Genomic DNA, 27,432 nt, shown 5'->3' with positions numbered 1-27,432 from the left:
GACTCCACATTTGGCCCAATAAAAGGCTCCACAGATGTGCAGATACAGAAAACAGGAACGATGGATGAAACAAACAGCTGAATATTTTATTAGTTGATCATTGGTTTAATCATTTATGAGATAAAACATTCAGATATTTGTCAGTTTTGGAGCATTGTGCATGTGCGTTTTTCATTATTTTTTGACAATGAAGAGACAAAATATTTCCACCAATCGATATTAAATTTCAGTCACGGTTGTGTATTTAAAACAGATATGTTATGAGCTGTCATTTCTACATCAGTGCTTTGAGATTACAATTAGCCGTGAGTGCTGTGGATGTCAGGGTGGCTGGGTTCGTCTCTCCCAGAGGTTTACTCTGATACTGGAGGAGAGAAACGGAGAGACACAAACGTTCACTGATACTCTGATTACTGAGAATAATTAGATAGTGAGGAATTACAACAGCAGTCATCTGGCTGTTGGCTAACATGATAAAACGTGTGAAGCTTGATAACATTGTAACTGAATGAGTCCCAGTGGGCACAGATCACTTCGGGTTTATGACGTTGCATGTTTTTAACCCTCCCTGCTCTTATTTGAGAGCTCACATGAAAATAAGCCGATCTTACATCATCCACCTGTCGTGGGTTAACTCGGCACAGCATGTGTGAGCCTGGAAGTCGGCAAGACGGAAGAAAGCCACATACAGGAGCCACCAAACAGTTGGGTGCCAAATGCACACAATTACATACATAATGCATACACAGTCTCTGCACAGGCTATGCATTTTTCAGTGTAATACATCTCACTTATCCTGACATTGTGTGCATGTGCTCCAGCTTTTGGTTTGTCTGTACAAAAAAAGATTTTTTCAGCAGTGCCAAAGCAGCTTCATGTTTAAGCAGAGACATGTTTTGTTATGAATTTATTGTATGAGTTGGATATCAACTCTTTTAGCTGCTACAATTAAAACTTTTAATATGAAACTTTGTTGAGAATTAACACGCTACAATGATGTCCTGAGGATACTGAGGTACTGTGGTCTCAGGTCTCAGCAGTTACTTTAGTGAATGCATTGTTTTCTACACTGTTAGAGGTGATGACCAAATCTGATCTGCATGTGTGGTGATGATAAATGTAAATATTTTCTGTGGAAGTATTTCTGTTATGTAATATGTATGAGTTGTGTATAATATGTACGTGCCCTCTTTCCTCAGTTTGTTTGCAAAAACCACTTCAGGGACAAAGTATTTTTGAATTGAACTGCATACACGCTGTAATAAATCACAAGACACAAGCAGAAATCTAGGGGAATTAAATTATTACGAGAGCTGATAATCACCTTACCCTGATTAAGATAATCAGTTTAAGGTTTTTGCATAAGTTTTTACCAGTCTAAGTTTGTATTAATCAGAATAAGATTGAAAGTAATGCATCTGTAAACATCCTCACAGACAAAGCAGGAGAGAAAAGCGTAAGAGACAGAGACAGAGTAAAGCAGCTCTCCCTCAGTAATAGTTTCATTTCATCAGCGAGCTGATGCCATTGGTGGGGTAATTATATCTTGCCTCGGGGCCAATATGAGGCAGACATGGGTTTAATGTGTTGTGAAGGCAAAGGAAAGTTTTTCTCCAGCAGTTAAGCACCCCGGCTTTGCTTTGAAAAGTGACTGTGTTGGTCTGCCCTGATGGGACACACTCTGCTCATTGATACAACAGTGTGCATCCAGTCGGAAAAATTAAAGAGTTTTTTTTTTTTTTTCCTCATCAGTTTTCACTTAGAGGAGTGGTGACTGATTTCCTACAGGATATAGTATCAAGCCATCATTCTGACTCACAGGTGGTCTCACACTCACCTCCCAATCAAGAGAAAATGAAGAGATCACAACAACGCTGACAAGACAATTACATACTGCCAGTCCATTTCACATTCAATACGTACATGTCAGTCACCACAATATATATGTTTATACCACTAATATTAAAAGCTACAGTTACAGTCATTTTTGTTGCAGCATGAGAGCTGAGGGGTTTCTATTTTAAAATCTGAGAAGGACTGAAAGGAAGCAGTAAGATCAGAAACAACATCCTTGTTTGCTTGTAGTCCCAGTCCAGGACCCTGTGCCTCTTATGTTAACTGCATCCTGGAGTTCTGGTTTTAAATAATTATTAAGGAAAGGAAAGGAAATTATTTGTTAATTTCCACATTAAAATATATGGATTAGGACAAAGAAATACCTTGTGCAGAATGTGTTTGGAGTGAAATGAATTGTCTGTCTTGTGAATTTGGCCTCATAATTGAGCTAAAGTAGATATCATTTTCAGGACTTCCACTGTACATACTTCTTCACATTCCTCTTTGCTTTAAGACATTTTTCACTGTAATTGAATAGGAGGTGGCCAAGGACTTTTGATCACACTTACTGTTCGCTGCCTAATTTTATGACATTTATATTAATGCACCAAATGGGAAAGCTTCAATTAGCATAGTGCTTGTTCAGAAGTTGTTAAACATGACTTATGTTTTATGACTACCTGTATGGTCCATTTAAAAAGCCATGTTCCTGGTGGATTTAATGAAATGGTAAATCTAATATGCCTGGCTGGGAGGTTTGTGCGTCCAAAGCACAGAGGGACTGTCCATAAAAATCACATATGCCCATGTACAATATTTCAGGCATGAGAGCCACATTATGGTCAAGGACATTCTCTGTGAACCAGGAGATATTTTCCCAAGTCACAATATCATTATTAATGAAAAGCAGCTCATTACTCCAGATCATTAGTCATGCGCTACAGTGAAAAGGTGAAAACAGTTTGTCTTGTAATATCATTAGAAGAAACAAGCGGGAGAAGAATTATTATTACTACTACTATTAATTGTTGTTTGTTTTTTAGCTATTTTTAATGATTTACCCCCGTATGGAACTGGCATGCATTGTGCCACCTCCATGACAAATAATGTTACCAGATGCCAGCATAAATGATAAAAGGATAGAAATGTGGCCCCACACCAGCCTCCCACATGTGAACACACACCAACTGTGTTTGTTGGAACACACAACTGAGCTGGAGGCACCATTATTGGCAATCAAACCATGGATCTCTGTGAGAATCATGCCCCTCTGTGATGGCTGCACCTTTTAAACACATTTAAAACACATTCATTTGATGTGTTGTTCAACTGAGTATTTCTAATCCAGTCTTTGTGTCTTGAGCTCATTATAATATGTGCTGTGCCATGCAGGTTTCTCACTTGTTTTCAGTTCCCCTTTTAAAGAATTTGGCTCTGATTAAAGGTAAACTAAGCTATTATAACACAATGCAACCAAAACAATGATCTCTTTAACCTACACACTCATATTAACAATGAAATTCCCACTAGATGATCAGCTGTATAGCTGCTTTATATCTCTTACCTGGTGTTTCCCCATATGGCTTTGGTGGTTTGACAGTCTCCGAGCTGACAGGGGCCTTGGTGGTGCTCGGCCTCTTGGGCTCTGGTGTGGTCACTACAGTGAACGTCCTTTGGGAGGGCCTGGTTGTAGTGCTAGTGGTTGTGGCCACTGTGGTAGTTGAGACCCTGGTGAACAGCGTTACATTTGGCTCCGGTTTGTCATCGCCATCTATGCTGTCTGTTCCTGTGGGTCCCCAGTCGATAAATCCGGCCACCGTGGTAGTCCGGCCCTCCTGAGACTTGTCATAGCTGTCCCATTTGAGCTGCCTTCTGGCTCTAAATAACAACCTCACTGTGTCTCCTCTGCTCCCACTGGATAAAGCTGCTGGAGCTTCTGCTATTCCAGCCAAAGGATCACCTTTCTCCATTTCAGAGTATCTCGACCGGCACTCCTTGCACACTGCTTGTCCTTTATGTGCTGGTTTCCGATGCTTTTGACCCTTGACTTTTTCCCCTATCCCTGCCCTGTTGTCTTGGGGTGGAGGGATAGGGTTGAAGAGCCGATGGGCTAACGGGCTGACTGTTCTCCAGTGAAGTTTATTGGGAGTGTCCCAGAGGGGCTGCAAGCGAGGCCGTGAGCGAGGCACAGATTTGGGCATGAGTTTGATCCCCAGACCTTGACTGAGGGGACTGCACACAGAGAAGTCCAGGGTGAGGTGGGTCATGGCCAGGAGGATCCACACCCGGTGCCCCACACAGCTGCCTGGCCTCAGAGCAGACGGACTGTAGAGGAAGGAGAGAGTAAATGAGAGAAACTGTTTTAGATTCAAACACAGTGAAGGACATGTTCAAACCATACAAATCAGGTTTCCTCTGTCTTCCACCTTCAAATAAATGGCCTATTGTAAGGATTCACATCTGTATTCACCCTCCATTTCAATTCTTGGCAAAGTTCTACTCCACAACTTCTTAAACTCCCACTCAATTAAGCTCAGATAATAATTAGCTTCACAGAACGCCTCTTGAATTACAGTGTAAAGGTCAGACACAAAGTAAATGTTGTAAAACATGTGAGAGATTATGGATTTGCACTCTTTGCTCTCAGCTGTCAAAAGCAGTAAGGACTTATCCTTGATGTTACAGATTCATATCAATCCAGGGATGATTACACTGACACACAAGGTCAGGCCTGGTTTAGCTGATCATCATATTCTGCATTATCTCCCGCAGACACAAAGTCATCTGATTCCCAAAGGGCAATTTGATTATGCAGTGCAATGATCAGGAAGGTAACACGCAATGGCAGCAGAAGACACAGCATGACAACTATATCACAGAAATCTTCACCTATACGGCGATGGCATTAATTTATTCAGTACCAGTAGAGTGTGTCCTTTTGTTATTGTACAGTATAAACTTCACTGCTGCTCATCAACCAGACGGCACAGTGATAGATAGGCTGGCTGTTCAGGCTAGGACCCTGCAGTGGACTGATTTTACAGACAACCTTCAGTGGCCCCTGGGACAAAGCTGCACATTGATTCCTAAGGGAGAAAGCTCATTATGGGCTATCTTTCATCTCTGCTGTCCTTGGCCAATTTAAGCCCACACCCAGGACTCTTTTAGGAAGCATCACAGAGGTGATGATAGATGGAAAAGTGTTAATGGGTTCATCGACTGTCAGAGGCAACACCAAGACGTCTGTCGATCATATAACCACCAAGTTGTTTTTACAAGTCTCCTAACTATAATCTAACTATACTGTAGTGACAGTGGACAAGACAAACTGGACTCCTGTTGGTAATGTGGGCATTTTACGATAACTCTGGTCATAAGTGATTCTCGTCACATGCAAATCTACATTACTGTGTTTATCAAATATGAATGTTCAGGAAATGGCACAAAGACTTAGATTGCACACCGAGTGATCTGATTAATTATAATGGCTCAGCTATGGATTTGAAATCATTTTTGTCATCTCTACTTAATGGGGATGTCAATTTTAATCAGATATTCAATCTATCTTTTGAACACACTACGCCATGTCCTGCAGTACGTCCAAACCAAACCTGTGATTTTAGATTTAGTGTGTAAATAAGGATAAAGGTACGGCAGTTTGCAGAGTTCTTCAAACGCAACTGCCTGACACTAATGTTAGCTTGTCACTTCAGTGAAGTGGCAGACTCAGTTCTACAACATAGTTTAGTTTAGATTTGTGGGTTGCATTTGAAGTAATTTAAACAAATTATATGTTACTTCTCATTCATTCCACCTTAGGTTTTTGTGAAAGTGATAGTGGAACTACTTGATGTAGCTTTTTTCTGCACACAGTATCATTTTGACATTTTTGTTGAGTTAATGTCAGAGACTGACTTTGATGGCATCGTGAGTCTGAGTCTAAAACTAAAACTAAAAGCTCTCATGCAACACTGACATGTGAATTTAAGTTTGGGGGTAATTCAGGATAAGGACTCTAGACTTCAGAAATTAAATTTGTAGACATTTACCCTGGTCATGAGGAGTGACTCTGAACCATGTTTTTATTATTCATCCCACCACTAACTGAGAAATTATTTAGAATGGCGTTTTAATTGAGCCATAAATGGTGACTGATGTGGTCATGAAAGAGCAGTGACAAGGTCAGTGTATTATTGACAGTTAAAAATATGGTTAATCGTTTGTCTTGTGAGTGTTTTGGCCCTGACCTCAGACTAAGAACCTGGCACTTCCCCAATCAGCACACTCAAGGTAACTCAATTTTAACTCCCTGAGACAAATTAATGCAATATCTGATAAGAAAAGTGGTTTTTACTCATCATGAATAATATGATCTGGAGCAGGAAGAACAAAAAGATCTGCAAAATATTTAATGACAGTGTTTGTTAAGCACATTGCTTTTAACCTGTGATGTCTGAGAGTCAAACTTGTCAAAAGGTTTATAAAAGATGGCAGACTTATTCTGTTTAATAAGTGGTAGACAGGTGAATAAAGAAACACAGATTACTTACTCTGACATCAAGCTGGGACTGACTTTCTTCTATTATTAGTGTATTTTCTAATAAGACTTGAGTTAACATTACTGTTGAAGACATCAGGCGTAACACTGTACACGTTTTCTAAACTGTGTCTCGTTCCTTTACTGGAGCTCTTTAGCATCACAATCAGGACCAGACCTGTTATCATGCTCTAATTTTTGTATTGAGGCCGTAGCGTGCCCCCTAACTGTTAGAGACGAGTTTTAAGTTTAATTATTTGTTAATGAGCATAAAAACAGTCTGAAGTGTATGTGCATTTGTACACTGATTAGTAAAGGTATGTAACATTTGTGTAATTGCCATTTCATTTACTAATCTAATAGTTGTCCACCATGTGCTGTATACCTACTGATGTAATGTAGCATTTACACAGTAAATCTAACCCAGAGAGGCATAAGGAGCCTTTACTGTCCACCTGCTCAGTGTACTGTGGAAATCTAAGTGCTGGGTTTGACTTGGAGGAGAAGGAGGACACTGCAGATCGCAAAGACCATCAGGTAGCAATTAACTGATAACAACACATTTAATTATCAGTGTGAAAAATAAACAATGTGTTATGTAATTACTTTATTAATTGTGTAATTTAAATATTAAGTAACTCTGATTTAATTACAGACTGAGTGAAACTTTTTTGTTTCTAAAATTAATCAAAAATAATCCAGTACAGGGCATGGTGACACATATTTTCAATCAAAAGTCTGTAGAGTAAAGGACTCCCATCATTTTGGTACTTATATGTTCAAAGTTGACATGGAGCATGAGCACAAATGCACCAGAAACTGAAATGATTCCAGCAAGAGGAGCACATGCTCCAGATAAAATGGTCTGTAAATAATATTTTCTAAGACCTGTAGTGTCTTAATTTAAGGACTGCTCCCTAATACGTGTTGACATCCCTCATAATGAAAATATAATTTGGAAGTATACAGCACAGATGGCAGATAAAGTGCAGTATTCACAGCGTGAACATACCAGATTGCTTTCTGGTGGGAAAGTGTGTCTGGTGTCCTATTTTATGAGCACATGCTCCATCATACCGTCAATACTAACTTCAGAATATAGTTAAGCCCTAACAATATGGCAGGAAATCCCTTTAGTGGAGATTGTGACGTCTCCTGATTCTGAGCCCGTGCTGCCCCCACCTCACATTTTTATCATCACAAAGCATTGTCATTGTACAGGCAGTCCCTGCAGGGCCTAACAGGCAGATGGATTTTCATGGAAAAAACACATTTAGCTGAAAAACTGGTGTGTTGGTAGAGGAGTGCACATTCCTGTGCACATGTTTGTTGAAGGACTGGGGGGAAGTTAAAGTTGACTGTAAGCTACTTTATATGCATTATATTCAGGCAGTTTTCAGTGACCCAACAGGCTACTTTCAAGTCCTGGATCTCAGTATGCTGAGCCCATGCTGGAGCCAGACATACAGGGAATGAAATTACTTTGTGAAGTTACGGAGCGAAGCGTTAATTAGCGTGTCTGTGGGCCGGGAGGACTCGGGTTTGAAGGTCAGCTAAAGACTAGCTGGAATGATGATTTTAACCACGAGTTGACAGACAGCAGATGAAAGAGGCAGCCGGGGCTTCTTGCTCACAGACACACCAAAATCTCAGTGCATCGCACGTCCACACACTCCTGGAGTCTCTACCATCGAAACACACACACACACACAAAAACACACAATGTTTGTATATGTCATGTTTGCTGTTATCCCTCATGCTTCTTGTACCTATTGATTCAGCGACCATAATATCTGCTGTATGTAAAATTATACTGGACAGCCAGAAGTCAGAGATATGTATGTGTGTGCTGTCCTTCATCACACTCAGGCAATGTAGAATTTCAACACAAACCCAGTGATGTAACAGTACATGTAAGATGTGATATTTCAGAGCAATATATTTGGATTATGCTTCTCAGCCCAAATACGAAAAAGCGCTGGAGGAGGGTTCACCAAGCTTGACTCCTCTCTCTCCTCAGTGCCAGTTTAAGCTGTACTATATTCAGTAAATCTACTTCCAACTTATTCTGCAGCTTCCTACAAATGCCACTGTCAGGGAGATTAGTCCTTGACAGGCACTCCAAATTAAACACATGATCTTCATGGTTGAGAACCACGGTCTGCAGCACATAACTAGGGTTTCCCATTTTTATTAAAATATCATTGACATATGACTCAAGCTGTGATTTATACAGCTAAATTGCATTTTAGAGTTAGTCATAAATAAATAACTGTAACTATGTTTACAACATGCCAAACAGACCGATATATATATATATATATATATATATATATATATATATATATGTATATAACTTTTAAAACATGGTGGTTTTGCCAGCAGAATTATAGCACATGATGTCTGTTTCACTAATGCTGTGACCAAGTGGACATTTCCTGTCACTTCCCTCTTCAAAACCCACACTGAACTGCTGCGCAAACAGGGAAAACATTAGGCTGAGTAATCCATTGCACACAGTGCTTAATACCACTGTCCTGGAAACTGGAAACCTCACACAATCAACATAAAGCCATCAAAAGACCAGAACGAATGGAAAGTAGCCTTTGAAGTTGGTGAAAAAGATTCACGGTGTAATCCTGAATTGAATGTTTGAGCAGAGGGTGAGAGCGGTTAATAAAAAAAGGCCATTCATACAGACTCCTCTGCCTTGAAGATACAGGTTGCTTTGCATTAAGAGGATGTTGTCCAAAGCCCACATGTCACATTGTTGACATGTGAAGTGCTCTACTGTGGTTTCTCTGTTGTGTGATCACCAGTTTCCAGGCTATTGTCTTTCACTCTTTCATGATCTGTGAATTCAGCCAGACCAGCATTTGAGGGTTCTTGTTCCCAGCAGCACAATGACTAAGGCACTCTGGATGAAATAATTACATTTCCCTCCCTCTGCTGCAGATGTAGCATCAGCTCATATGGGGATGTTGAAACTGATTTCAATGAACCTCAGTGACAGCAGAGGGATGTCTATACTGTGCAGTTGGAGGATCCCTGGGTCTGCATTCATGAGATCATTCATGTGAGATCTGTCAGGGTGTGATCAAACTCCTCTTCACCCCCAACAAAGATCATCTGCATTAAGAGCACTGAAATCAACTGTTCTGAAAATCACATGATGACCTCAGCCTTATTCATCATCTTACTCATAGTTTACAGTCAACACTGTTCTCTGTATATACTGATACAGCTGTTTTTTTCTCTGTTTTAATTCCACTGTGTGACTCATATCATGTGTATGTATGAAGTCAGCAGTGATATGATGCAAAGTTGGCTAACCTTTTCATGTGCTAATGCTAATTTAAGCAGTTACACATGTAGAGGAACCACTGTATCATTCTCTATATACAGTAGACCTACATCCTGTACAGACAGAATAACAAGCACCAGTGTAGATGCCATAGGTATGCCCTGACGCTACTGATGAATAATTTCTGCTGAATATAATTTGGGCTGCTGATTATTTTCTTGAATAATCCTTTTGGTCTATAAAATGTCAGAGCGTTTCACAATATCCCTGAGCCCAAAGTGACATCTTCCAATTATTTCTTGTCCTTAAACCAAAGATATTCACTTTATTGACACATAAGAGAAAGAAAAGTAGCAAATCTTCATCTTTTGGTTGTTAAACTAGTCACAGATTCTTCTCTGTCGACTAAAACTGAAACTTCACTCAAATTCCTACATACTAGAGCTTTCCACTGCATCTTAAAGTCTTCATCAACCCCAGTGGTATCACTTGGCCTGAGTGCAGAATGTTAGGCAGGGTGGTTGTATAGATGATATGTATAGATGTAAGTGGTTCCTTTCCTCAGCTGTCCACTGACTCTTTGTAGATATTATGACTGGCTGATGCTACGAAATCTTTAAGTTAAGATTACGGTGTTTTCAATGTAAAACCAGTGTACTTAAAACACTGTTAAGGGCTGGAGCACAGTATAGATTTTTAGTAGTGAAGATACAGATACAGAACAGATCAAATCAGCACAATCTCACTGTAAAATCTAATCAGACAGCATATGCTAGTGTTCAAGCCAATGACAGTCACCATTTTATCTCCTAGAAGAGGAAATATTTAAGGCTTGCAACATGTCAAGTATGTTGAAAAAGACGAGCAAGGCCCAGTGCCTTATGATTCTGCTCTTCCCCCAGAGAAGATCAAAGCAGTCGCGTGCTGTGTAGGCTATTATGCACAGCAATTCTGCAAACCATGTGCCAGTGGGGCACAGATAAGCAAAGAAACAAAGGGCAGGATATAGTCTCTGTGAATGAGGCCAACTTTAAAGGCTCTTCTGAAGCCCTTTTAAAAAGGCTTCACAGAGTTTTAGTAATCATAAGAAGTCAAGCTTAACAAAAAGTGGCAAAACAGTTAAGAATACATTAAAGCAGCACTGCACATAGGGACTATTAAAAAAGTCCAATTTTAGAGCCAAATTCCTTCTGTATAGTGTGTATAAATTATTGTCATGAGAGTACAAGGGGCTAATGAAGGATTATCTGACTCTTTGAACTCATCCTTTGCATCATGTTAGACCCAGCAGAACAAAACTATTATCTCTGCAGCTAATCAGATATTGCACCTAATTATTGTCTTCTGCACTGTATCCCTGGCCCACTTCTTGTGTCATCATCACACTGTGATCACTTGTGCGAAGTAGGTCTTAATTAGAACTTGTTGGGACTTTGCAGAAGTGAGGCCTCAGCAGATGGGCTTCCCACCTGAGGGAGGTGAAAAAGGCATGCCTTCTCCAATCCCCTCACCCCGTGTCCCCGGGCTGCCATCAACAGAAATTTTATCAGCATGGTCTCGACAGCCCTTCCACTGAGTACACATAATTTTCTGGCCAACACAGCCATTGAGAGGCGCCTTGTTGAAGGTGACTCCACCTCCGCTGAAAAGCTGGGTGTATGTGCCAGGCAGGATTTAGACTGAATCAGTGGTTTGCTTTTTTTTTTTTAACCTCTCAGTGGGGTTTTTCCTGCCCTGGGAAAGGTGCTGCTATTCAGCCTTATGTTAACAATTTCAGAGTACAAAAAAATAACCAGTGTTTTTATTCAGGGTAGCACTAGCAATTGATAGAGCAGTTACACGTTGAACTGTGGTATCCATGTCTCTCCCACATACTTCTAAAAACGGCACTTGGAGAAAAAACAGATCCACAGGGGAAAAGGTTCACCAACTATAGTTCATGAAGTTTGAAGCTGCAGTGGGTGGATTTCTCTGGTGGGTCCAAACACACAGCGAGAGGTTAAAATGACACTGCGTGAGCATGCACAGATGGACTGTATCTCTACAACTGACTTTCACTGACTTTTTCTGTCTGACATTTCATTTGTTTCTTGTGCAAAGACTTGTGTATCCATCAGCTTTCAGGAATTCATTTAATAAATTAAAAGCATTAAATATTAAAGGAATTTGTTACAAAATGTTGCTGTCTATAATCGGCACAGCTTGACCTGTTTTTATCATTGCAATCAGTTTTATGCTTTTACAGAGACAGTCTTTTTTATCTGTACGCTTACGACCTTATTCATCTTTCAGATGATACAAGGATGTTAACAGACACAGACGTTACAGACTAAACCATGACTTCATTTGATCTCAACGGGGTGGTGGACTGGTAGAAATGTTATCAGCATTTCAAGCAAGAATATTAATCGACATTCACTGGGAACTATTCACACACACACACACACACACACACACACACAGAGAGAGAGAGAGACGCATTCATTTATGTCTTTTGTAGGAGTTTGACACAGAACTTTTTGATGGCTGTAGCGGTCTTTGGCTTTTGCATGTTTCTCCCGTTTCTACAGAAGCATCTAATGTTACAGCATGACGTTTCACCTGCTCTTGGTAGTTACGCATTTCTCTTCTTCCTTCCGTAATTTAATGGCTGTTGGCAAACAGTGTTAAGTTGAATTACTGCCACCTTCTGGCCACAGTAACACATCAGTAAAAACAAGGGAAATTTAGTTTTTTTAAGACCAGATACTGGCTGCATAAACTAGTAGATTTTTTCTTATATGATTCAATTCAAAAATCATGACCCATCCATTTTGTACTAAAAAAACAGCAATTGTACAAAAAAATCCAGCCATTGAAAATTCCAACAAAGGTGGAATGAATATGAGTATGAAAATCTGTTCACTGCTGCAGATCAGTGACACAGGTGCATCCAGAGATACAGTCTCCAGTTATTGTGATACTGCGGTACTGTAGTATTCAGAAGCAGCTGTCAGTCATGTTGAGGGAAGGGGAGGTCTTCATGCATACAACTTTTCAAGAACAAACTACAAGAGGAACGTGTCCACCTACCTGTGATTCATGTTTCTGTGTTGAACTGTTGTATCATGAACAGTTTCACATACTGAAGCCTTTAGGCTTTACACTTGAACTGAGCAGAACCGATCCTACTGCTGGCTTCAGCACTGACAGGATTACCTCATCAGCATCTACACTGTGTAGATGATGGCTGTGTTTACAGTAGTTACATTCTGTTGAGGTCTTATGAAGACTCTGATGGGGGTCATTGTGGGTTTTGTTTACATTAAATAAATTAAAATAAGATTTGTGCTCTCTCACCAAACTACTGTAGTTAATCTTAACAAAGCAGAAAACAGTAACATGTTATGATGCTATGATAACCTGTTTTTTTATGAGACTAAGAAGAACTCTCAGTCATGATCACTCTGATAGGACTGTCATCATAAAGGTACAACTGAACATCTGGTTAGTATCAGTCAGTGAACGAATATTTTATATTTATCAAGCATCAGTAACACCATATACTGTACATGTGCTGTTGGGGAGGATCTGTAAGAATATGATATTCATCTTTTCTATGACAGTGTCTAAACAATCAGATATGTTTCCAGTTGGAGACATTCACTCAGGCGTTCCTTGCAGATCACTATAAGATGTTATTTATAGCCAAGTTGTCTGTAAAACATGACGCTGTCATTGCCTTCCTCAAACGCCTCAGGGGAAATGTGTGGGTTGGATATGTCTTCCTTTAAAATCAAACATAGACTCTGAGGCCTACTATTAAGTAGCTCTAGTAGTTATGTTGCTAGACTGAACAACTTTAAAGGATTATGGATTGAGAATACACTGAAGACAGTGGGATGCTGGTGAGAGCTGTTATAATGTGTTTCCATTCATTCCACCTTCCCTGAATCTGCCAGCCCCGAGCACAGCCCGTTCACGCTGGGGAGAAGACTCTTAAAATAGAGATGGGGGGGGATATGGAGTATGCATTTGCATTACCCTCAGAGAGCAACAGAGATGGAGAAAGAAAAGAGAGAACAGGGAAGGAGTTGTGTGGCAGTCTTACCCCTCTGGGGGTAAAAACTCTCTGATAACATCCAGGCCATAGAACAAGGACACTTCTCCTTTCAGATGACTCACAGAGAGGGCAGAGCACACAGGAGTGCAGACTGGACCCCATTGGCAAGGCAAGCTGCATTTGACAGCTTCATCAAATTACAACACGTGCATATATGTGTATGTGTGTGTGTGTGTGTGTGTGTGTGTGCGTGCGCGCACACTTTTCAGGAAAAAATAAGACATCCTTACAGCTTTACTGTCCGTATTCTCTTGCAGTACTTGCTATTAGAAGTTGAGCTGTACAGAGTTAAACAATTATTAGATAACACATAAAAAAGCAGAAAAAACCTATAAAATAGCTGCAGGTTGCATGAAAATTGGTCTGTTTCATGTCCATGATATCCAAGAATGCTCTCTCCTAATGTCAGTTTTCTTTAGTTTTAGCTGCAAATCTGTCATTTTTGACAAAAACAAACATGTTTAACACATGATGGTCTGAGGGTTGTGGGGAAAAACAAATACTGAAAAAACAACTTTAAGTCACTTGTAAAAAGTATTATATTCCCTTATATAGACAAAACTTAAATGAACAAACTGCATGACACACTGCTGACTAATATCTTCCAGTGCAGGATTTATTTTAAATTCTTTATTACAAATGTCAGTGTGATTCTAAAAGCAGTTTTCTTAGCATATTAGTACAGAATATTGTTTCTATATTTATACACAGTGTCACTGTGACATTGTATTCTGGTCTAGTTCACTAAAACATCCATGCTTCTATAACAAGAAGACAGTGCTGTAGTTTTGGTGCATCAGCAGCTCAAAGAGGTTTTACAACCTGACATGTTCCTGCTGATCCCAGAAAATAATATCCATGTCTACGTGAACTGTCCGTGTCTCTCCTCTGTCCAGGAAACACATCCATCTTCTGCTCCACAGATCACTGCTTGGTCAGCTGAGACTGATGGATATACCGTCCACAGGTGACGTTATGCACTGTCACACTGTGATAACAGACCTCAGCTTTCAATAATAGAGGAGGGTTCATGCCATATTAGCGTCACTTTAAAATCACAAATGCATGATGTCTTAGGAGCTGAAAATGCTGTCCAAAGGCTCAACTGACCTCTAAAATAATATGTAGCACAACGCTGACGCACATTTTATACTCACATCACTCTCGCTTACTGGCAACGCCTTTAATATACTGGTAATTGCCTTGCTTTCTCATAGAAATAATAAATTAACATCTTATGGAAATGACTCTGACCCCTCAGGGATTAGTGAGGGAAACTGTTTTTTTTTTTTTTTTTCTTTTTTGTGCATCAGCTGCAGTACATTGAGAAAATGAGGGCATGATAACAGTCCTTCTCTGCCCTTCCCAGTTCCATTAATTCCAGCATGTAGCTTTAAGAGAGTCTGACCCAGAATAATCACTGTTTTCAAGAGGAGGTCAGAGATGTACTGTAAAGCTGAGACAGCCTCAAGTAGGGACGCTCTAAACAATTGAACTTAACTACTGCTCTCTTTGTCAACGAGAAGCACTACAACAAAAGGTACTACACACTATGAAAACAGTCAGCCTGGCTAATATTTCTGATGATGTACTGCATGAGGCTGAAGTGATACTTTGGTTTGAAGATGGATACAAATAAAGTCATTCAGTCCGTGAAACAAGTACAGGATATTTTACTTTGTTTTTTACTTTTACTACATCTCTTTATTTAAAGTTCAAGTACTTCTCTGGCGAATCAAGTTTCCCCTGTCGGACGACTCAGGATGGCTCCCTGAAGAAAAAAAAAAAGAAGCACATTGTATGTATGCTGTGTCCGAGACTGATTTTCCTTCCAAAGCCTTTTGCTTCTTTAGAGTTTGGAAGACAGGCTGACAGATTCACTGGGCAGAAATTACAAGGACTGAGAGGGACTGAAGGTTATCACAGAGGGCTCACCAGTGTGGGGTTTGGCTGCGACTTGGGCGCTGAATCAGAGGGTGAATCCTTACTTTAAACTTTAGCCCTAACCCAAACGTTAACCCCAAACTTCAAATTCTGTCTGTGAGGCAGGAGCAGCATGAGGTCATACTATCATCTGCCCCGAGAGGAAAAGCTCACAGCAGAATCTGGGTCAGAGAGAGGTTTTAAACATGTTTAACACTATAATACCAACACATACATTCAGAGGATCAAATGAGTACATCAGACTGTTAACAGAGGCAGCTGCTGTCATAGCTGACCTGTGAATAATGTGGAGCAAACAAAACAGACAAGACTAACTCCCCTGCACCTCAGTGATATCTTTAAATCTATCTTCATAATCATAATCATTTTCATCTCTGAACATTTTGCTGTTAGTAAGTGCCTGTTCCTATTTGGACCTCGCTCTGGTTTGTGCTGTCAGTGTATAACTAACTGGACATTGGAGGCTGACTTGAAGCATAATAAGCCTGTAGTGTCCTGGGCTGAGATTGATAAAAGAGTTTCAACCTTTAAATATCTGGGGAATAAGTCTGAAAACAGTCTTACATTTACTGAATTAATTTCTTAAAACAGTCTGAAGGTCAGAATGTCAGATATCACTAAGATCACTGGTGTTGAAAAATGGAGTGCAGTTGTAAGTAAAAATACTGAATACTGAATGAAATCAGAACAGTGTGAACATGTAGACTAGAGAAGTGTAAAGTTGTTGTATAGAAATACACTGGGGCCTTTTAATGTATGTGACAATAAATCTGTCACAGACTGAGTGTACCCATATATTACAGTGTTCATTTTGCACAGCAACTTTGGGGTCTGTGTGCATGTGTGTGGTAAAGCACATGATGGGGCTGGGGGACTTTTACAGTGTTTAGATTACAGAGCACAAAGCGAGGCTCTTATGTTGCACGATTCTTGCACAGCGTAAAAATCTCCAGGGGAGTGAGGGAGTGTGAAGGAGCTTCAAGTGAACGAGCTCCAGAAACACACTCATTCAAACACACTCCCTGACCATTCTGCTCCCCTTAATACACCTGTCTGTTGTGTTCCTTCTCCTTTTACATTAACACACCGGGGACAGCAAACAAATAAAACCATAGACAAGACAAAAAACTGCATTATTCATAACACAAATAAACAAAATTCTTTCCAGCTATTTGCAACTTTTCTAACCTCCCTTCCTCTTATTTGTTTACCCAGAGAACTTGGTTCCAGTCCTACAGTATAGTACGAGACAATGCTCTTATATTGTTCACAGATTCAAACTCCTTCTCGTAGCAAACTTGGTTGCTGCATCTGAATCTGCATCTAATGTTTCACTGGTTGGTTGCTCAGTCTACCACACTGGTTCAGACTGAAGAGTCTGGACAAATACTGGATGGATTGCCATTAAATCTGGTGCAGACATTAAGAGGATGAACCCTGCTTATGATCAGCTGACCTTTCATCTAATCAGCTGGTCAAACCCAACACATACATTACAAAACAACACAGCAAGTGTATATAAAAGCTGTTTCTGCTACAAATTATATCTTTGTTTAACATAAAATAAATGCAATGATATTGTTGTTGTTCATAAACTAGGGTTATGGTAATTACTTCATGCTAACAGAAGTGCAAAGCTCAGTGTCACCAGCACTTAAATACCTGTTACAACACTACAAGTACCAGTAATTCACATTGGTCCAGAGTATTTACTGATGCCACAGTATCATATGAATTTGTTCTGATCTATCAGAACAACAGTCTAGTGCAATCAAGGTGTCTCTTGAGAGATAATAACTAAATTGACTGGAATCATCTCCACTTACACAAGGAAATCAAATCCACACAAGGGAGTCTACTCATGCATACAAAAAAAGGAACACACCCAACTGTCATTTAGGAAAATATACAGCCATTACAAAGGCTGAACTTCTCAGATAAATGTGTTATTCATATGAGAAATATGGCAGGGCTGCCTTTCCACTCCAATAAACTCAATAAACTCTTAATGATAAAGCAAATTGAAAATGTCAGAAGGTATACAAAATGCTGAAAGGAGTTCTCTGCAACCTTGATGAATGGTGCTGCATATTGGATATTTGTGAATTATGAGGCTACATGGCTGCTCCCATTATTCCATTTAAAACTCATTTTAACTGGCACCTGGCCCACAGTCCTGGACACAATAGAATCTGTTATGACTCTGAAAGCAAACTTTAGCACATTGTTGAATTAGTGCTTCACATTTTGTCAGACTCAAAGTAAATTCTTCACTAAAGGAAATCAAGGCCTAATTCATCACTACTGTCTGCAGGCTTTAATGTGTGTTAATAAGGTATTGTGTTAGAGTGACAGTCAGCATACTTCTCTTATCAAACGCTACATTCTCACACAGTACAGCATGCAAAGCATAAGGCCTTCTCCAGAGACATCAGCACCTTTCTTATCCACCATAATTCTCACAGTCGCTATCATATTGTGGCAGCAGCTCAGAATGGACCATTAGCAGAATGCTCTATTGTTATTTTAATCCAGTTCTGCTCATTTTCTTCCTTTTTTTGTGCATAGCACTTTTCAGGGATGAGGCTCCACAGCCTTTTTATTTCTGAGGGAAGATCAGGGGGGTGGTGTATGATGGGGGTTGAGGTCCTGGCATCTCAAAACTATACTCATTTTTAGGGCTCTAACCAACTCAGAATTTTGTCAGTCAAATCAGATTCAGCTGGTCAATATGAAAATTCAAGTATTCATTTTAAAATATAACGACTATCTGGCAGTTTAGAACTCCAGCTCCAGACACTGGAGCTGAGATTATTGGAGCAGTCAACAGAAACAAGCCATACTGCCCTGCCTCAGTCTGTCCGGTACACCTCTGTTTTTCGCTTCCTTCACTTTCTCTACCTTCTCGACCATCACAGTTAGTTTTGTTTGATCAATTTAAGACAAGACTCAGTTGTAAAGTTTACAACCTGCCACTCTGCTGCTCCTGCAGTGCTTTCTGTGTAAATTGTGTGTACTGTGAGGCAGCTTGAAAAGTGCTAATGAGTTGACTGACATTTTGTATTCAGGGTCTTCTTGACAGATGCATTGACTCATCCACCTTAAGGGTGCAGCCCTACTGATTATTGCTCCTCACAGCAGATCTATGTGTATGCGTTTCAGAACCAGGTGTTACTTTAGCAGCTCTTCAGATAGGGGTCATAATCACACACACTAACTTAATATTATATCATTATCAACAATTCAGTGAAAAAAAAACTAAAATCTCTCAATACTAGCATGCCTGTGGTTAACAGCATATTTGTTCCAACTGAAAATGTAAATCTTTCAAAAGTAGTCACTGTTTTTTTTTTTTTTTTCTAAGGCAAAAATGATTTTCTTAAACTCCATAGTTTTGGTTAGTGCACTTGTTGGGGACCATTTTCTGGCTTGGATTAATACACATTTGTTACACAAGTGAGTATTTACCACAGCAGGGCAGTGGATGTGGATGTGAGTGAAGATAAAGCACAGTGCCCATTGTATTGCATGAATGCCTGGGGATGGGGCTCGACAGCTTTTTATCAAAGTCAGAATCCTTTCAAATCCCTTATTAAAACGTATCAGGTTTGCAAAGGTTTTCAACTTTTGCAAGTAACTCAAGGCTAAAATAACTATTGTACATCTCTCTTCTGTTGACTCGGAGGGCAGAAACACAACAGTTTTTTGAAGCAGCCTAATTAATGTTCACAACCTGAGCCTACAACAGCATATTATACGAAATGTTAAAAACCTGCATGAGTCCAGATATTTTGCAGACTGCAAACCAGATCCAAAATGGAGGCAGCTATCAGAACCCATGGATGACACAGAGGAATGAGCTCCATCAGGCTTAGGATACAGTGATGATACTTGTTAATAGACTCAATTCATTGTTGGATTTGTTTTTTTATAAGGCTTTTTGATAATAATAAGACTATAGAATATCACCAGCTTTATCCTTCAATGATCAGAGAAAATAAATTGGCAATACATTATGATTATGACATTGAAAAGTTATTTAGTTATTCAGAATGAAGATATGTGTTAACATCACCTGTAAGGTCTGAATTCCCCAGGTTATAAAAATCACCTGAACAATATTTAAGTGCTGCATATTTTCTCATTACAGCCTCACTCACTCACACATACATGCATACATGGGTACTAGAGCAATCATGAATTTGCCCCTTGCTGTTGGTTGTGTTTGCACTGCAGTTGTGGAAGTATTTGCGTTTCCCGCAGTGAAGCTGAGGGGGTTCATCCTCCGTCCACTAAAAGGAGGAGCTGTGATACCTCTGAGTGTGTATTTGCAGCCTGTTGAATATGCAATCATGCCTTTGTTGGAACTGAAGAGGGCTGTGTGCTCAAGCTCTCAGACTAAGTGACAGGGCAAATATAACCCAGCATGTACACACATACACACACACACACACATGCAGAATGGCTCTGTGGTGGCAAGCTCTATTGCCAAGATACACAGGAACCAAATCGCTTATTCCCACTATGTTGTGTTTCTAATTTGTTGATTATGGTGGTTAAATCCTACCAGATCCTGCTCCAACTCAGTGACATGCCACTGATACCAACTGACTGTGATGAGCATTGAGACCAGCCAGGTGTTCACTACAAAACACTATGGACAGACACATCACACAGGTATTCTGTAGCAGTATCCCTTTTGTAATTACACATTTCAACTCTTATTTGGAATCTGAGAAATCAAAATTCAATAATAAGGATTTACTCTCTATCCCCGAGACAAATTTATCACATTCAAATACTGAGTGACTCAGTTATTTCTGAGCCACATGTCCAAGTATAAACTTTGTTAGGACAAGAGCTATTATCCAAAATACTGTGAACATACAAACAAACTCTAAGTGACATCCAGAGGTCACACACATTGGTGAGAATCATCTTTAGATACACTATCTATTTTGACCTTTTACTTTGGAAGGTGCTGGTGGCCACAGCACAGTACCTCTGTTCCACTAACCTTCTATAATTAATTTCACCTCTACAAATCTTTTCATCATAAATCAAAATGCACTGTTTGGAATTATCTGTGTGCGTTGGTTGTGTTTTTTCAGAATATCAGCTGCATGTGGTTGTGTTGCTTTGAAAAATACAGGCTCTGAGGTGTAGGAGTTAAGCTCTCCTCAGTAGATATCCAGTATTAGGGAGATAAATACCACAGTTGGCTCTCCAAAGAGTTCCAGAGATTTATGGATTGCTTCTGTGCAGCAGGCCTCTGGGAGGCAAATATTCTATGAAATCTTCCAAATGTTTTGATAGCAAGCAGCACACACACACACAAACACATAGAGAGACAGAGGGAGAGAGACAGACTCTAGTCATGCCTGTAAGGTTGGGTTGCGGCAGCGGCTACTGTGGTTGTAGTGTAAGAAGCACTGTTGCATCGCTGAGGTCGGAGCGTAACTCATAGAGAAAAACAAGCATAAGAGAAAAAGGGTGGAGCGTGTGTATGTGTATGGTTTGAGGGTCCAAGATGCAACAGCCAAGGGTGTTGCATCATCCCATTAATTACTCCCACTGCACAATATCCTCCACTACAGTGTGCATGACCCACATGCTCAGAAAGATAAGCGGGTTGTAAAGAGCATGGGAATGTGGAGAAAAGATCAGACAAACAGGACAATGCTCCAATCAGCCCAGCTCCTCACTGTCAACGTTTTTTATTTCGCCTTATGCCACAATCCACATCAATTACCACTGAGTAGTTGGGAAGAAAATGAAGAGGGCAGCAGGGGAGGGGGAGATGACTTTCTTTTGTTCATTTATGAAGTATTTTAGTGGAAAGTGGCCCGCTGAGAGGCGCTGCCCCCCCCCCCCCCCCGACCCATGCCTGGAGAGGACCAGTTAGGAGGAAGGGCCATGACGGATAAATGTGATCCTTTGTAGAGGCAGTATTGATCCAGCAAAAGCTCACTACATGAATCAAGTATGAGCTCTGTGCTGTTAGTTCCTTTACACTGTGGGATGGATGTGCTTCAGTGAAACAGGAGCACACACACTTTCTCATGTAGCCTCAAACTGGACAAGCTTGTCATTAAACTCAGTCAGGCTGAGGGCTGCTGGCATAGTGCTGGGAACTTGGACTTGAATTTCATGAGTTTAGGAAGGAAGCAGTATCATTGTTAGCCCACTTAACAGCTCACAGTTCAAATTCAAGTATTTTAGTTTTCCAAAAGCTACGAGCTGAACTCCTCTCATTTCAAGCATCCTTTGTGCAGTTATGTGTACTGCTGGGAGAATGAACTGAAAGCAGTTATGATGCAACTCTGCTGATGTCTCCTCTCCATTAATTGCTATGTCAGTCAATGATGAGTCATTCATGGTCCACCCCTGTCCTTAGCGACAGCTCGTTTCTCTCTCCTTCTCTCTCAGTGGCATTTCCAGATCGGTCAGATGAACCAGCATCCATGTCTGTTTTGTCTCTTACGCTGTTTCACGGGGACAACCTGTTCTGGTCCTTCTGGATTTCACAGACTGCTGAGCACAGGGTGTTTACGACACACACACACACAGAGAGACACACACATATCTCCAGAGGATAGGATCTCAGAGAAGCAACACAGCCTATTTCACTGCAAATTAGGTTAATCACGCTCCAGAGAGGCCCAGTTAATAACCCTCATAGAGGCTATTAAGATGGCACCTAAATCACAGGAATATCTGAATATCTGATGGCCCCTTACACACTAGTACTACACTTAACCCTGGAGCTGTTGTAGAGCTCGCCGTGAGGATGACAACCGCCCATATACACCGTAAGCAGCTCTAGACTGATGATATCGGAGAAGAACAATAGTTTCTCACTGGAGAAAACACCTCAGTGTACAGTGTAATTTATTAGGAACCCTGGTTCATTAAGTCAGTGACATTAATCAGAATTAGACTGTCAGTCAGTTTTCTGTTTTACATAGGGGCAACACACAGAATACCAAGCACATGATAAGCAGGAATATCATGATTCCTGAGATCTTATAGCACAGCCACCCTCTCTCCTGCTGGCAGCTACATCAACATACCAATCATGCGACATCACCTCTCCTCATTTATTACAGGAATTTATCCAGGCCAGGAAAGGCCAGACACGTGAAGGAACAGTCACCTGTCCTCAACAGTCGTGTTGTAGGCGAGTGGAAACTGACAAATGAAGCCCCTCTGAAAGGCAACTGGTGTCTCTACCGGTAATATTTTGCAGCTGTAGCGTGCCGAGGCCTGATAGCATCTCCGGTGCCTCAGTGGTACGAGAGCTCACCACAGGGAACCTAAAACTGTGTGACGTGCATGAAAGATTGAGCCCGGAGATGCCGAGCCTGGGAGAGATGAATCCCTGCCGGTTAACTCTCAACTGAGACACTCTCTGCTTCGAGCCTGTTATAATTTTGTAGCTTGACAGGTGCTCGCATCAAAACTAAATTTATGTTTATTGATATACATGAATCTTGAGAAACCCATTACTTTGACTGAAAAAAACTGTCACATTTAAATGGCAAGGCAGCGTGTGCTGTTTCACCCCTGTTTACAGGACATGTTGATGTGGTGAACTGCAGTTTTTCATCTGGAACCTGAACTGTGTTCTGGCCAGTTAGTACCATCAGGGAGAATTTAACTACACACACTGTTCAAACCAGTGAAAAAACAGTGAACAATCCAATGTTAGTTGTGATTCAAGAACAAGATTTTTACCTCGTTTATTACCCAGAATGCTCCACCAGTTTTCAACAAGCTACCGTGTTCCACAGTCACGCCACATTAAACAGTGAACTTATTCTGAGCACTGAAACCATGAATCAATATTTCAATTAGTCAGTGTGCAGTAAACTAATCAGCTACAATTATGACCGTTTATACAAGTAATACAGAAAGTAAAAGTGCAGTTATTTATTCCAGCTTCACTAATGTGACAATTTGTACCCTTTCTCTTCTTTATATCTTTGGGAATGAAACAGTTTGAAAATATCAACTTGGGTTACTAGAAGTTACAGTTTTACTCTCTTTTGAAATTTTATAAAAGTCAATTAATTATTCTGATGTTATTACAGTCCTAAAACATGTTTTAACATTACAGCAGAAGTTAGCTTCACCCTTATTCTACAATGAGCCAGGCCTGAATTGTTAAAGTAATTATTAGACTATAGAATATACTTAGACATCCACAATAAGAAAAATTACATATAAAATTAACAAATGTTATCTGATCTGTGGCAAAAATTTCACACATTTAAAATGAAAATTTGTTCAGTTAGTTTTTCATTACAATTTGATGGAATAGTTTGTTTAAATGACAAGATTTTAAGAATGATAACAAGACATATTGATATGGTATATTCAAAGTCAATGAACATTCATACAGAATTATCTCCCTGCCTTCATCCATAAGGTTTGTTACTGAGACAATATGTGAAGAGCAACAACACTGGTCATCTTCATCTAAAATCCTTGGTTTTAAATTCTGTTGTTATCTATCCATCATCCTTCTCTCCTGTGTTTCTAAAGTCAGAGCTGTTGCATTTACGCCCACATGTGCAGGTTCTGTAGGTGGTCTGTTCTTTGTCTGTTCCAACAGAAAACAGAATCTTTCTCTGCACATGCTCAGTGCCCACTTCTTCCTCTAGTTTTTCTCTGAAAAAACTAATAATGATATAAACTGAACCAAGAATGTGAGAGAATGTATCCCAGTAAAACCATGTCCCCGAGTGTTCCCATCAACGTCTGCTGATAAATGATAATAACAAACAATGCGAAGCTTGTAGCCTGAGATGACAGAGCCAATCTGAAACATGGTGAATTACTACAAATAACAAGTGGCTTCAGTCCATAACAGCGGCTGTCGTTCATCCCACTTCTCACTTTGACATTCCACAAAATGTCAGCAAGTGACAGGGAAATTCCTGAAGATGGAAATTGGTTTCTCTGTGCCTCTGACTGATGCAGGTAGAGATATGGGACCTAAATGCATCTCATTTTATCATCTTGTACAATGTCCCTGTCTGAGCCGCGTACTACCATTACCCAGCGAGGTCAGCCCAAAGATGTACATTGTGTGTGTCATGCATAATAAATGCACGGCCGCAAATGGGCAGGAATCAGAGCTACCAGTGGGAATGAGATCCAGCAGGTGGCAAGAGAATCTCACCGCTGGCAGGTCTGGTCTCATTTCACAGCGTGTCATTTCCTCTAAACCTATTTCACGCCAAATGAATGAGTTCAATTTTAGCTTTTGTTTGTTTGTTCCCAACTAAGTCAAAGTCAGACTGGTCTGCATTCTGCTGTAGGTTAGGGATAGAATTTTATTTATGATAAAGACAAAGCAAGTATCCATTAATTGTTTTCTCGTATGGAATACTTCATTGTGGTGTCACTGGGCAAAGTGTGAGTGGATGTTGTTGAAAGGGGTGAAGCTTACCTCTCCATAAGCCAGTCTACATACCATCCTCTCCTCTATCATGGATAAGCACTGTTCAGCACATACACCCACTACTTCCATATTTTAGGGGCAGGGTGGGGGTGGGGGGGTTGACTTTTCAAGCAACACAACATAAAAATGTAATTTTCAATATATCTATGAATGTGTTATTTGCCTTTATGTCATGTTTTAACTGCAGTTTCACTCACCGATTACCTTATTAATTGCGGAGGTCTATGTGAGCGCGTGCATGTGTCTGTTCTCACATGCAGGGAGGAGCTGACAGACCTAACCTTGAGCCTGTGCACGCGCGTGCATCTGGACACGTGTGTTTAGGGCGCGCGCGCGTCTGTGAGTGTATGTGTGTGTGTTGCTCGCCGTACTACGGGCGACCCCCAGCGTACAGGACGCGAAGTGTTTCCATCATTTTCCTCCTTTAAAAACCAAAAAACAAAATCATATAAAGCCTCCGCCTTAATGTTTCTCAGTGTCGGCGCAACAGCAGAAAACAGTCGGTGTATTTTAATAACTTTGTTTCGACAGCACCGACCTTTACACGTGTTGTTTTTCTCTCTCTCTGTCTCTCTAACAGACAGACCCACTGATAGATGGAATCCAATCACCAATTCCTGCACTCTCTCAACTTGCAGTGGCGTAGATTAAAAAACTGAGACATGTTGTCGAACAGCAGCGTCAAATGTGAAACAACAGAAAATAATATCTACATCTTCCACCTCCCTCCAGCCTTCACCAGTTCCACTGTAACTGCTCTAACACGGAATAAAAATGTTGGTGTCTTACCTGCGCGCAACACTCCGTTTTATCCACATTTTTTCTCGACTGCCGAATCCGACTCAGTCTTCCAGGTATCCTCCCATTTAGATGGGTTTCCACCAAAGTCGACAGTAGCTGATAAAGACAACACTCAGGTGACGGACCGTACTCCAGCTGTCATTAACGCAAACATTATTTAAGCCATATCCTTCAAACGTTGCGCACATCAAATTCCTCCGATGCCGCTGCCAAATCCCACTAAAAAAAACCCACCAGAGCAAACAGTCAGGTCTCTTGTCAAGTTGCTTGTCAATTGTTCTGTGGACGACAATCTTCCTCGTTATCAGTTAAAAAGGAGAGAGGGGGTAGGCGCGTGCAGGCGGACAGGTGAGCGGGAAACCAGAGGAGGTACCCTCAAACTTTGCCTTCACGCATATCTTTCATCTTCACCCCCTCCGGCTGCAAAGACAAAGCTGGAAGATGCGGAGACCAGAGACCAGGCTTGTAGTTGGCATCCTCTCTAAAATGACAGCGCACCTTCTCCTACATTGTTGAAAGACAGATGATGGTCCAGAAAAAAAACTGGGGGTGGAAGATGAGGATGTTCGGCTCTCTCTGAAGCTCGGAAAAGACAAGTCACCGATGGCGGGAGGGGGAGGAGGGGGGGGTCCTCATTATCTACTCACATCTCTGAAGGTGTTGGGTTGGTGCGGAGGGAGGGGGGCTTTAGATAAAGTAAAAAAAAAAAAAAATAGGTGCAACTGAAAAGAGGAAGAGGGGAAGCGATGGAGGAGAATCCTGGAGGCTGAGTTGTTAGAGAGGAGTTGGAGAGATTGGGAATGAGAGTTCGTCATTAGAGAGGAAAGGAGGCTGCTCCGTCTCCTCCTGCTGCTCCTCTTCTTTCAGACTGACGAACGACCTGCCTGCTGAGCCCCACGCGGCCGTGACGTCATTTTAAAGCCAAATATGTCATGTGCTGGAGAGTCTCACGTCATATGAGAGAGCCAGCCCGGGTTTGCCAAGAGGCAGCTCTGTCCAGTCCAGATCTGTACAGCAGAGGAGGACAGAGACAGGAGGAGCCAGGACTGAAGACATATACAGAACCATGTCAGATACATGTCTTCACATCAGCTGGCTGCAGTCAGGACCCACTGACTGACCCACTAACACATGATCTATCCATCTAATGACTGGGGCTTGATCGTTATCTGCCTCACAGTTGAGGTCAAATCTGGATTCGGTTAACCTGCGATAACCTTGAATTTGCAGGATATTTTCCCCTCTGCTACCATTTCTGTGGAAACAGCTCAGGCTAATTATTATTTTAACTGATACTGGCAGATAACACCAGTGGCATCAGTAACTGTTGACACAACAAACCAGAAAAAAGGCATTTAATATTTTCTGCTACTTTGAGCAAATAACTGGAAAATGACAAGAATCAATAAAAAATAACTGGGGGAAAATCAAGTTAAAGA

General features: G+C 40.8%; 1 protein-coding gene across 1 annotated transcript in view; it reads right to left on the bottom strand.

Moving 5' to 3' along the window:
• ajap1 (adherens junctions associated protein 1) overlaps positions 1-26,868 on the bottom strand; it is a 45,197-nt gene extending 18,329 nt beyond the window's left edge. The window contains exons 1-2 of the mRNA XM_018675145.2: positions 25,982-26,868; positions 3,401-4,161 (exon numbers count right to left, since the gene is read on the bottom strand). Of these exons, the coding sequence (XP_018530661.1) occupies positions 3,401-4,161; positions 25,982-26,010 (790 nt within the window). The 5' untranslated portion in view covers positions 26,011-26,868. The remainder of the gene's footprint in view (positions 1-3,400; positions 4,162-25,981) is intronic.
• Positions 26,869-27,432: the final 564 nt, after the last annotated feature.

The sequence above is a fragment of the Lates calcarifer genome, linkage group LG6 (genome assembly GCF_001640805.2).
Source record: "Lates calcarifer isolate ASB-BC8 linkage group LG6, TLL_Latcal_v3, whole genome shotgun sequence".
Taxonomy (NCBI): Eukaryota; Metazoa; Chordata; class Actinopteri; family Centropomidae; genus Lates; species Lates calcarifer.
The sequence above is the reverse complement of the archived record's forward strand: the minus strand, read 5'-3'. Positions and strand labels throughout refer to the sequence as shown.